This window comes from Eurosta solidaginis, chromosome 2 (assembly GCF_040869045.1).
Source record: "Eurosta solidaginis isolate ZX-2024a chromosome 2, ASM4086904v1, whole genome shotgun sequence".
In the NCBI taxonomy this organism is placed as follows: Eukaryota; Metazoa; Arthropoda; class Insecta; order Diptera; family Tephritidae; genus Eurosta; species Eurosta solidaginis.
In genome coordinates, this window is record NC_090320.1 from 73619992 (window position 1) to 73633125 (window position 13134).

The window sequence follows — 13134 nt, forward strand, 5'->3', positions numbered from 1 at the left end:
GGTTATCCTTGAGCCTAGAAGTTGAATCAGCTCATTGGAATGAAGTTAGGATATCGAAATTTTTGTCGCTTAAACCTATTTGATGATTATGGCTTGGTATATAAAAGGTTGTTAATGCATTAGCAGTATGCAAATGTATGTACCTGATAATCTAACAAAACAGCATCAAGAAGTGGGGGTATAAAGTTATCCATAACCAACTGATTGTCATTAGAGCGTGATACCCATTCCGATATTAGGTTGAGAGTCTCTTTTTTGACAACATTCATTGCTTTTATAAGAGGTTGATTATTTACAACGACACCATTAACTTCAATCGCTTGAATAATATTCTCAGATGTAATCTTGTAGACATTTAGCATATCTAAATATATGCGTCCCAATTGAATTACGTAGGCATGCCCTAATGCCTTGCAGGCAGCTACATTCGTCTTCAAAATGCTACCCAGCTGCTTTACAGCTGTCATATTTTTAAGAAAGTCGACATTCTTGGAGGCACGTGAGATTATATCATCCCAAACCTGATTTGGCAAGAACATGTATTTCTCAATTAAGGCGTCCCGTTGGACTTGATCTACTTGTGCTGATATCATATAGCCGACTGCTTCATAGAAAGTATGAACCTATGAAAAAATTCATAAATAATTCATATCCAATATAGTTAACAAACATTTACATTTATATGCATGTATAATAATACTTGCCTGCTGAGGTTGTAAGTCGCAAATTATGCTACTCATAGTACTTAATATTTCATCAATGAAGGTACACGCTTCATTCGGTTGTATAGTTACAAAATAACGTCTACATTTAATAGCAATTTTTATAAATGTATCGCATGCCATATCCTGTACGCCATCGTGTGTTTCGTGCATAAATTCAAAAAGTTTATTTACCACCGTTTTCAAAAATTTCCAATGAGCACGAAGAAAGCGTGGATACTGCCCAACAACATACATTATATTAGAAGCTATTATTGCCTTATTATCTTTGCCTTTCTTTTGTTCACATAAACCAAGTAGATCCTTTATAACTGTTACGAGGAAACGTTTTTCATCTTCTTCGCAGAAAGCACCTACAAAAAAAGTTAAGTATGAGTAAAGACCTACATTTGGTGCTTACAACTCGTTTTTAACACTTAACACCAGACCTGATCGTAATGATTATCGGGTTTATTGATTATTTTCTAAAAAAAACCATTTATTGATAACCTGCCCTTATTTGCATTTTTAATGATTATTTTCCAACTGATTGAAATAAAAAACACAAAAAAAAATTCTTTACGACTATTAAAATAAATATAAAAAACCTTTTTGGATTCTTTTTTTTTATATTTTATTTTTATTTGTATTTTTATTTTTTATTTGTATTTTTATTTTATATCTTTTTTTAATTTTTGATTATTTTTCGCATTGCTGTACGAAATATCGCCGCACGGGAAAATTTTTAAATACATATATGAGAGCGCTTATCTTGGTATATTGGTACATATATACTTGGGCTGGTCCTCACGAAACAAGTTTGTTCGTATATTGTCCCAGTGAGGCCTAGAATCATCTTGCATGCTCTTTCAAAGGTCATCGAGATATTGTCCGAACAAATTCATGACCACATTAACAAGTTTAGCCTCTGGGTGTACCGCAAGGATCTATTTTGGGGCCGCTACTATTCACTACTTTAATTAATGTTTTCTATTTGTGCCAGCATGTACACATATATACATGCATATGCTGATGGTATTCCGCTGTATCTATCCGGGAATCATGAGACACAGGTTAGAACAAGTTGAATAGGGACCTAACATCAATCTTTGGATGGGCGATGAAAAATTACATATCTAAGTAGTGATAAATCGTATGTGCTGATTATAGCTAAAAAGCGAATAGATTTCCAAAATATACCACTTGTGTGCATTTCCGACAAATGTCTAAAGTACTAGACTCAAAGTAACCCAGCTTGGTTTCATCATAAACACAACTTTAAATTGCGACGAACATGTGAATTCTGTAGGTACCAAGGTGTACAATATTTTAAGGAATCAGCAAATGTCTGTTACTTTTACACCCGACAACGTTAGAAGAAAGCTTGCCATTCAATTAAGTATGCCTGTGATTTGCTAGTGTACAGCTAGTGGAGTTCTCAGTGTGCACAAAAAATTGATGGGAGCCTTCAACCATGTCGCACGTTATATATCGGATTAAGAAAGTTTGATCATATAACTGGTTGGAGAACGCTTTTGTTGGCCATGAAATTTCTTATTAACCTGAATGCCAGAGATTGTATTTTTCTCTAAAGAATTTACTATTGGAAGTTTTGAGTACTAATGCAGCTCTTGTATACTCAACCAGACTTAGTATGTCAGGCTGGCTGGCTGCCACGAATTTTGTAATTGAAATTTAAGTAACTTCCCGATAAGCTACAAGCTTGAAACTTGGAATATAGTTCAGAACCCGATGACAATGCATTACTAAAAAAAATCGCCGCTAGGTGGCACAAGGATCGAGATATTCAAAAAAATAGTATTTGTGGTCCGATTTGGCGCATATTTGCCACACATAATACATACAAGAATAGAAAGCGACCTATGAAAAATCGCCGCTAGGTGGTGCAAGCATCGAGAGTCAAAAAAATCATATTTGTAGTCCGATTTGGCTTATATTTGGAACACATAATACATTCAAGAATAAAAAGCGACCTATGAAAAAAATCGCGCTAGGTGGCGCAAGGATCGAGATATTCAAAAAAATCGTATTTGTGGTCCGATTTGGCTCATACTAGGAGCACATAATACATACAAGAATAGAAAGCGACCAATGAAAAAAATCGCCGCTAGGTGACGCAAGGATCGAGATATTCAAAACAATCGTATTTGTGGTCCGATTTGGAACACGTAACACATACTAGAATAGAAAGCGACCTATGATGTCCGATTTGGCTCATATTTTATTTTTTTTTTTTATTACATGCAGTCCGGTAGAAGTGACATCAAAATATTTTGGAGTTGGAGGAGGGACAAGCATACGTGGCGCAGAGTCGAGTAAAGTCGTTGGAAGGATTATGTATTGGGGACTTAGATTGTAACGAATTGTCAGGAAAGAGTCCTTGTAATAATGAGTCACTAAATGAACTAAATAGAATGGGAAATAATAGGCAATAAGTAAAGACTTAAAACTTGAAAATAAAATAATTTAAAAAAAGTTTTAAGTTAAACGGTTTTATTGAAAACAATTCTTACATGAAGTATTAATAATACTAAAAGCTAGAAAATAATTAGGTAGGTCCTTGTCATCACACTCCTCATCAATCTAGGGCGTTGATCAGACAATTAAATAAAAGCGTTGAACGCGTCAAATTTCTATTGATAGACATAAGTAAGACCAACTGAACCTTAATAAGGTCATGCTACGTCTCACATTTTTAGAAATTTTACGCGCCCAACGCTTTTATTTAATTGTCTGATCAACGCCCTAGATTAATGAGGAGTGTGATGACTAGTACCTAGGACCTACCTAATTATTTTCAAGCTTTTAATATTATTATTACTTCATGTAAGTATTGTTTTCAATAAAACCGTTTAACTTAAAATTTTTTTTCAATTATTTTATTTTATTTATTTTTCACAAAGTGTAATTTGTTGAGATGTTTATGTGTACATACATATCTATAAGTTTCATAAATAAGCGACCACGATGTACTACTGCACCTTCATATATGTACATATACATAAGTATACTTATTAGACTGGGTCGATTTATTAACCGATATCGCGCCATCGATTTTTCGATAGGATTTGGGCTCGGGAAAAAAGTTCCACTACGCATACCCAAAAAAATAATTTGTTGTAAAAACGTTGGCGATAACAGTTTTTTGAAAAAAAATATTTTTTGGGTTTTGGGGATTGTTTTAGTCGAAAAATTTACCCTTTCGCCATTTTTTTTTTTGCGTGCTCGAAAATTATTTTTTTGGGTATGCGTAGTGGACCTTTTTTTCCTGAGCGCAAATCCTTATCCACTAACTTTCGTCCATAAAAATCGACCCAGGTCTTTCTTATAACAATACAGAAAAATAATCAAAATAAAAAAGTCAACCCAGCCAGCAACACTATATCGTATGCTCAGGCCTTAGAAGGGTCCCAACCCAGCTCAAACTCTAGCAATGCAAACCCAAATAACATAGACGCATCTACCACAACCCAAAATGGTAGTGAAATGCGAGAAATGATCGCTCTATTGAAACAAGTTATGCAGCAAATCACACCAATGATGACACTTCTTGTCACCCTCACTACTAAAAACTGTTCACCCGCGGCCCCTTAAAGACCATTATCTGGAATGCCAATGGCTGAGAGCAATCCATCCATGCCCATCAAGTTTATTAAGTTTAATTAATTATGAATTACTTTAAAAAACCAAAAATTTGTTAGATGTATTCGATGTATACAGTTGGCAAAATATATTGGATGCTAAACAAAAAAAAAAAAAACAAAAAAAAATATAAAATTACCATATGTATGTAATTAGCGAGACTTGCTCATATTGCTTTATACAATGGTTTTTATTATTGATATAGAGAGACTAATTGCAAAGCGAGCAGCGGGGCATTCATATGGCTTAAAGGCATCTGCCTTTACAATGTTGGGGATTCGAGTTCAATACTCAGCTACCGAGAAGCTAGCTGATGAAGAAGTGAAATTCAGAAACATGTCCTAGTACCTATCGCCGTTTGTAAACTTTGCAATTTTTCTCTAATATCAATAAAAAAAATTGGCAATTAAAATATGCATCTAATTATTTGGTAACTAATCCTTATTCAAATTTGTAATGAATTAAATTAATGTCAGTTTTCATTTCAATGTAGAATTTTAGATTTCAATGTTTATATCTAATTGGTACTTTATTTTATGTTTTTAGTTTGAAATAAATTTTTTGGTAAACCTATTCTGATTTCTAACTGACTATTCTCTAATACAAGTGACTCTTCTCATATGACGCTTTCGTATTTACATTTAATGTTTTCTAATTTACAATTGACTAATCTCATTTACAATTAACATATCATATTTCCAACTGACGCTCTCTCATCAACAAGTAACAATTCTCATTTCTATATGACGGCTTCTAATTTACAATGTCTTTTACAACTGAAAATGGTGTAGAACGCAATTTCATACCATAGAGTGTAAAAGTTCAACCTTAATATAAGAGTTTAACCTGTTACAGTATCCAGATCGAAGTTGAGCTAGGGAGATTGCTTTTCTTCTGTGAGTTCAGGGTATCCATCTTTAATTACGGGGTACGCCGGGCAATTTCTGGCAAGAGACCTCGTCTGAAGCAAGAGCGAAAGTTGGACCTAGTTCCACAAATGGTTTTTGGGTGATTCGAGTACAAACATAAAAACAGAAAAAATGTCTGATATTGTTGATTTGCATCATGCATTTTTCCTTATAAGTACCACGACAAAATATCCATTGCCTTAGGCTTTATAGTGATGTCGGATGCGAAAAAATGCGCGAACGCTTTTTGCCGATAATATGTAATGCATTCTACGCTTGACAAAGCTAGACAGCGGACCAACAGGCGTGCACACAAACAAAACACACCTCTCTGAAGTTGGCAAAACAACTTTTACGTGGAAAAAAAATTACCTGCTGAGAAAATTGCCGTGAATTTGCCGTAGATAAGTGGCATATTTTATAAATTCGAAAAAAAAAATTTAATTTAAAAATAAATTTCACGTGCGAGAATTATTTTCTTAACTGGTGTATAAGGTTTTTGAAAGGTGGCACGCTAACTTCACATGAAGTTGGCGGTGAACCATAAAAAAATTGGAATTTTTTTTCGAATTTATAAATACTAGCCTTTACCCGCGGCCCCGTCCGCAAGGAGAAAATTTAATATATGGGCTATTCACGTTAGCCTGCTTATCAAGTTATCTGTTTAAAATTTTTTTTTCTGTCTAATGCATTTTATTTTTGTAATTGAGTAAAAAAAAAGATCTAAATGAACTGATAACCTGATAGGATCCCCAACTGATCCCCAAATTATCCAGAAAAAGCCACGTAATGACCCCGATTATATCGTGGACGGATACCGAAAACCATCCAGAAATGCCCCGGAAGGCTCTCCAAAAGTTCCCGGAATAGTCCCAAACACCCCGACATGACAACGACACGATTCTAGACTTATCCAGAGAACCACACAGAAATGATCCCTGAAGGGTACCAAAATGATCCCGAAATAGTCCCGGAAAAGTTCCGAAATGACCCTGACGGGCTCCCTGACGGATCTCAATCCAGAAAATATCCAGGAGGGGTTCCTAAATTATCCCGACAGAGTCCAGAAAAAGTTCCGAAATGACCCCGAGGGGATCCACGACGGATCGCGAAATCCATACAGAAGTGATTCCGGAAGGGTCCCAAAATGATTCCGAAATAGTCCGGAAATGACCCCGATGGGATCCCAGAATTGATCTCGGAAGGGTTCCAAAACTATCCCGAAAAAGTAACAAAAAAAATCTCGTAAGGGTCCCCAAATGATACCAAAATGGTTCTGAAATGACCCTGATGGATCCGGCAAACCATCAAGAAATGATGCCGGAGGGGTCCCAAATAATCCCGAAATAATACAGAAAGTCATGAAATGACCCCCAAAGGGCCCCCAAATAATCCCGAAAGTCCCGAAATTACCCAATGGGTTCCAGTACAGATCCCCAAAACTATCCAGAAATGATGCCGGAAGGGTCCTCAAATGATCCCCCTAATAATCCTGAAATGACCCTGGCGGCATCCCGGACGGATCCCGAAAATCATCCAGAAATAATGCCGAAAGGGTCCCCAAATGATCCCGTATCAGTTGAGAAAAAGACCCGAAATGACCCGACGGGATCCCAGACGGATCCCGAAAGCCATCTAGAAATGATGCCGGAAGGTACCCCAAATGATCTCGAAATAGTCCCGAAATGACCCCCACGGGATCCCGGACGGACCCCGAAAACTATTCAGAAATAATGCCGCAAAGGTCCCAAAATGATCTCCTAATAGTGCCGAAATGACCCTGATGAGATCCCGGACGCATACGGAAACCATCCAGAAATGATGCCGAAAGGGTCCCCAAATGATCCCGTATTTGTAGAGAAAAAGCCCCGAAATGAGCCCGATGGGATCCCGGACGGATCCCGAAAACCATATGGAAATGATGACGGAAAATACTCAAAATGATCCCGAAATAGTCCCGAAAAAATCCCGAAAAAGTCCCGAAATGACACCGTCGGATTCCGGACGGATCCCGAAAACTATCCAGAAATGATGCCGTGAAGGTCCCCAAATAATCCCCTAATAGTCCCGAAATGACCCTGACGGATCCCGAAAACCATATAGAAATGATGCCGGAAAATACCCCAAATGATCCCGAAATAGTCCCGAAATTACCCCTATGGGTTCCCGTACATATCCCGAAAACTATCCAGAAATAAGGCGGGAAAGTCCTCAAACGATCCGCCTAATAGTCCCGAAATGACCCTGACGGGATCACCGACGGATCCCGGAAACTATCCAGAAGTTATGCCGGAAAAGTTCCCAAATGATCCCGAAAAAGTCCCGAAATGACCCCGTCGGGATCCCGGATGCATCCAGAAAACTATCCAGAAATGATGCCGGAAAGGTCCCCAAATGATCCCGTATTAGTCGCGAAAAGTCCCAAAATGACCCCGACGGGATCCCGGACGGATCCCCAAAACCATATAGAAATGATGAAGGAAGGTACCCCAAATGATTCCGAAAAAGTCCTGAAATGACCCCGACGGGATCCCGGACGGATCCCGAAAACCATCCAGAAATGATGCCGGAAGGGACCCCAAATGATCCCGAAAAAGTCCCGAAATGACCCCGACGGGATCCCGGACGGATACCGAAAACCATCCAGAAATGATGCCTGAAAGGTCCTGAAATAATCCCCTAATATTCCCGAAATTACCCTGACGGGATCTCGGACGGATCCCGAAAACCATCCAGAAATGATGCTGAAAGGATCCCAAATTATCCAGAAAAAGTCCCGAAATGACCCGACGGGATCCCGGACGGATCCCGAAAACCATCCAGAAATGATGGTGGAAGGGACCCCAAATGATCCCGAAAAAGTCCCGAAATGACCCCGACGGGATCCCGGACAGATACCGAAAACCATCCAGAAATGATGCCGGTAGGTACCCCAAACGATCCCGAAATAGTTCCGAAATTACCCCGTCGGGATCCCGGACGGATCCAGAAAACTATCCAGAAATGATGCTGGAAAGGTCCGCAAATGATCCCGTATTAGTCGAGAAAAAGTCCCGAAATTACCCCCACGGGATCCCGGACGGATCCCGAAAACTATCTAGAAATGGTACCGGAAGGTGCCCCAAATGAATCCGAAATAGTTCCGAAATTACCCCGTCGGGATCCCGGACGGATCCAGAAAACTATCCAGAAATGATGCCGGAAAGGTCCCCAAATGATCCCGTATTAGTCGCGAAAAGTCCCAAAATGACCCCGACGGGATCCCGGACGGATCCCCAAAACCATCCAGAAATGATGGTGGAAGGGACCCCCAAATGATCCCGAAATGACCCCGGCGGGATCCCCGGGACGGATACCGAAAAACCATCCAGAAATGATGGTGGAAGGGACCCCCAAATGATCCCGAAATGACCCCGGCGGGATCCCGGACGGATACCGAAAAACCATCCAGAAATGATGGTGGAAGGGACCCCAAATGATCCCGAAAAAAGTCCCGAAATGACCCCGGCGGGATCCCGGACGGATACCGAAAACCATCCAGAAATGATGGCGGAAGGTACCCCAAACGATCCCGAAATAATCCCGAAATGACCCCGTCGGGATTCCGGACGGATCCAGAAGACTATCCAGAAATGATGCCGGAAAGATCCTCAAATGATCCCCTAATATTCCCGAAATGACCCTGACGGGATCCCGGGCGGATCCCGAAAACCATCCAGAAATGATGCCGAAAGGGTCCCCAAATGATCCCGTATTAGTTGAGAAAAAGTCCCGAAATGATCCGTCCGAGATCCCGAAAACCATCCAGAAATGATGGTGGAAGGGACCCCAAATGATACCGAAAAAGTCCCGAAATGACCCCGACGGGATCCCGGACGGATCCCGAAAACCATCCAGAAATGATGGTGGAAGGGATTATATAGAAAACATACAGGCTAATAAAAGCGTGCTAATAAAAACAATTGAAGAAGGGCGGATGGCGGGAGGGGAGAGGACCACTGATCGTTTTTTCCAAAATTTTTTAGATCTCGATCTGTATGTGCCAGATACCAAAAACTATTGATTTTGGAGAAAATTTATATTGAGTTATAACAATTTATAGATTTTACACCAGGGGTGGGAGAAGGGGGGAGGGGGACGGAGGGTGTCACTGCTCATTTTGTAAGCCCTCGACTTATTTGACCTATTGAGTTGTAATATTGGTGAAGGTCAGTAAAGGTAAAATTATAATGTGTAAAAATTATTAAAAAGTAATTGTTCGGAGGAGTCGTGGCATTCCCACCCCCCTTTCCATGCTCGAAAAAAATTTCGCTTGTAGACTATTGTCTGTGTCCCAAATTTCATCATAATCCGTGTAGCCGTTTTGGCGTGATTCAGTCACAAAGACGAAAAAATACAATAATTAAATTATAACTGTTCCTAGGGGGCGGGGACCTCCCCCATTTAAAAAAAAAATATAGCTAGTAGGTCCCTTCTAGGCTATTGGCTATATGTGTGCCAAATTTCATCCAAATCGGTCCAGCCGTTCTTGCGTGATTGAGTCACCAAGACAAACGTCTGGACAAACATTCAAACATCTAAACATCCGAACATCCAAACTTTCCCATTTATAATATATATTAGATGCCACTTATGTACGGCAAATTCACGTGCAAGAATTATTTTCCTAACTGCCGGTCAATTCACGTTCTATGAAGTGAAAGCATTTTTCACCACTTCATCTGATATGCGATTCAGTTTGAAAAAGAGTGATATTTACTGTTAAATTTTTTTTCGTTTAACGAATATTTTTTCACCCATGATGTAATAATAAAGGTGATGTCAACAACATAACCTCACTTTTTCGGCAGCTCTAACTGCCCTTCAAATAAATTAGTTTTAATCTTTTTGGCTAAACAATTCTAGTAACGGCTTATATAGTTATAATATTTCTAAACATATAGTAAAATCTACTACGATCGTATTAGAACTCAAAGGTAGTTCTGTATGATAGACAACCCCCTAAATTATGCATGCCGAACTTGTTAGAATAAGGGAAAGCGTCAACGGGATGAGAACACCTGAATATTCATTTCATCATGTTTTTACCGTTGAATTTGCCCGTGAAAAATATATAAAAGAAATTGGTGTTAGTTACACTATAACTCAAGAACGGATGAACCGATTTGGCTGAAAATTGGTGCGAGAAGTAGCTTAGAACCAGGAGACGGACATAGGATAGTTTTTATCCCGTCTGGATGGTTTTCCGGATACGTCAGGGATCCCGTCGGGGTTATTTTGTGACTTTTTTTGGGGACTATATCAGGGTTATTTGGGGATCCCTCCGGGATGATTTTTGGATGGTTTTCGGGATCCATCTAGGATCCCGTCGGGATTATTTCGTGACATTCTCGGTATCCTTGAGGCATCATTTCTGGATAGTTTTCAGGATCCGTCCGGGATCCCCTCGGGGTCATTTCTGAACATTTTTGGGATAATTCGGGATAATTTGGGGACCCTTCTGGCATCATTTCTGGATAGTTTTCGGGATTCGTTCAGGGTCATTTCGGAACTATTTCGGGACTCTTTTGGCATAATTTTTTGATGATTTTCGGGATCCGGTCAGGGTAATTTCCGAACTTTTTCGGGACTATTTCGTGACCCTTCTGGGATCCCGTCATTTCGGGACCCTTCCGGGATCATTTCTGGATGGTTTTCGGGATCCGTCCGCGATCACGTCGGGGTAATTATGGGACATTTCGGGATAATTTAGGGGATAATTTAGCCCGTCAGGGTCATTTCGGAACTTTCTCCAGACTAGTCCGGAATCATTTGGGTACCCTTCAGGGATCAGTTCTGTGTTTGACCTATGGATCAGTCTAGAATCGCGTCGAGCCATTTCGGGACTTTTTCGGGACTATTCTGGGACCATTTAGAGACCCTTCCAGGAGCATTTCTGGATGGTTTTTCTGGACCCGTCCGCGATACCGTCGGGTTCATTTCGTGGCTTTTTCTGGATAATTTCCATCATTTGGGGATCCGATCAGGTTATCAGCTCATTTAGTTATTTTTTTTACTCTATTACAAAAATTAAATATATTAGATAGACAATTTTTTTTAAACAAATAACTTGATAAGCAGGTTAACGTGCATAATCCATACGACAATATAAAACTGATACACCTTAAAGTTGTTTAAACAATATATTTATTTAATAATTTGGGAAAAATTTAAACAACGTGACATCAGGACGGACAAGGCGACAGCTGTTTCGATTATACCTTGTAAATCTCTTCAAAGCCTTTTTTAAAAAAATTGCTTCAAATAAATGTTTTCATACATTTAAAAAAAAAAAAGCAATATGGGCAATCCCCGATTATTAAAAATATATTTATTGTTTTTGTCTTTATTAAAATAAAAATAAAAAAGCAAAACAATTGTTTCGACACATACATAGTGCCTTCATCAGTTGCTACGATCAACTAACCAACACAAAATAAAAACAAGTAAGGACGGGACTGTCTTCGGCTATGCCGAAGACTTCATACCTTTCATGAATGGGGCTGAACAATAATCTTATCCCGTTCGTAATCTCCGAATAATCGGATGTATAAGATAAGAAATATCTAGTGAACAGATCTACATACCTAAACGATTTTTAAGATAAATATAAAATAAAAAATAGGTAGGTACTTTGTGTGAGGATGCAAAGTTTCAGGTTTTTTGTGGTCTGCGTGTAAAAACTATGACTACGAATCACGTATTTCAACAATATATGACGCAAACGTAACTATTTGATGAAATGTTATGAATTTTGAAGCTTCTAGCCGTAAAAAAGGGGCAAATAAATACAGTTTATATGGGGTATATAATATATGTACCACCGATCTCTATAATTTTTTTACACAACAATATATGCTATATACGTAATCATTTGGTGAAATTTGAAGCTTCTAGCTGTTAAAATGGGGAAGAAATTGCGCAAAGTTTCTTATCTGAACAATCGGTTGTATGAGATTATATATACCACCGGTCTCTATGATTTTTTTAGACAACAATATATGCTATACACGTAAACATTTGGTGAAATTTGAACATACATATCTAAACGATTTTTAAGATAAATATAAAATAAAAAATAGGTAGGTACTTTGTGTGAGGATGCAAAGCTTCACGTTTTCTGTGGTCTGCATGTAAAAACTATGACTACGAATCACGTATTTCAAAAATATATGAAGTAAACGTAACTATTTGATGAAATTTGATGAATTTTGAAGCTTCTATCCGTAAAAAGGGGCAAAAATGACAGTTTATATGAAGTATATAATATATATACCACCGATCTCTATGATTTTTTCAGACAACAATATATGCTATATACGTAAGCATTTGGTGAAATTTGAAGCTTCTAGCTGTTAAAACGGGGCAGAAATTGCGCGAAGTTTCTTATCTGAACAATCGGTTGTATGAGATATATACTATGTATACCACCGATCTCAATGATTTTTTCAGACATCAATATATGCTATACACGTAAGCATTTGGTGAAATTTGAAGCTTCTAGCTGTTAAAATGGAGCCGAAATCGCAAAAAAAAATATATATATACTATATATACCATCATATATATGTATATTATATATATCACCGATCTCTATGATTGTTTGACACAACAATATATACTATATACGTAAGCAATCGGTGAAATTTTAAGCTTATAGCTGTTAAAATGGGGTAGAAATTGCGAAAAGTTTCTTATCTGAACAATCGGTTGTATGAGATATATACTATATATACAACCGATCTCTATGATTTTTTCAGACAACAATATACGCCATATACGTAAGCGTTCGGTGAAATTTGAAGCTTCTAGCTGTTAAAATG

General features: G+C 38.4%; 1 protein-coding gene across 6 annotated transcripts in view; it reads right to left on the bottom strand.

Moving 5' to 3' along the window:
• emb (exportin-1 emb) overlaps positions 1-13134 on the bottom strand; it is an 81029-nt gene that overhangs the window by 48409 nt on the left and 19486 nt on the right. For all 6 annotated transcript variants that reach the window (XM_067765714.1, XM_067765715.1, XM_067765713.1 and 3 more), the window contains exons 3-4: positions 705-1075; positions 144-623 (exon numbers count right to left, since the gene is read on the bottom strand). In XM_067765714.1, coding sequence (XP_067621815.1) covers positions 144-623; positions 705-1075 — 851 coding nt within the window. The remainder of the gene's footprint in view (positions 1-143; positions 624-704; positions 1076-13134) is intronic.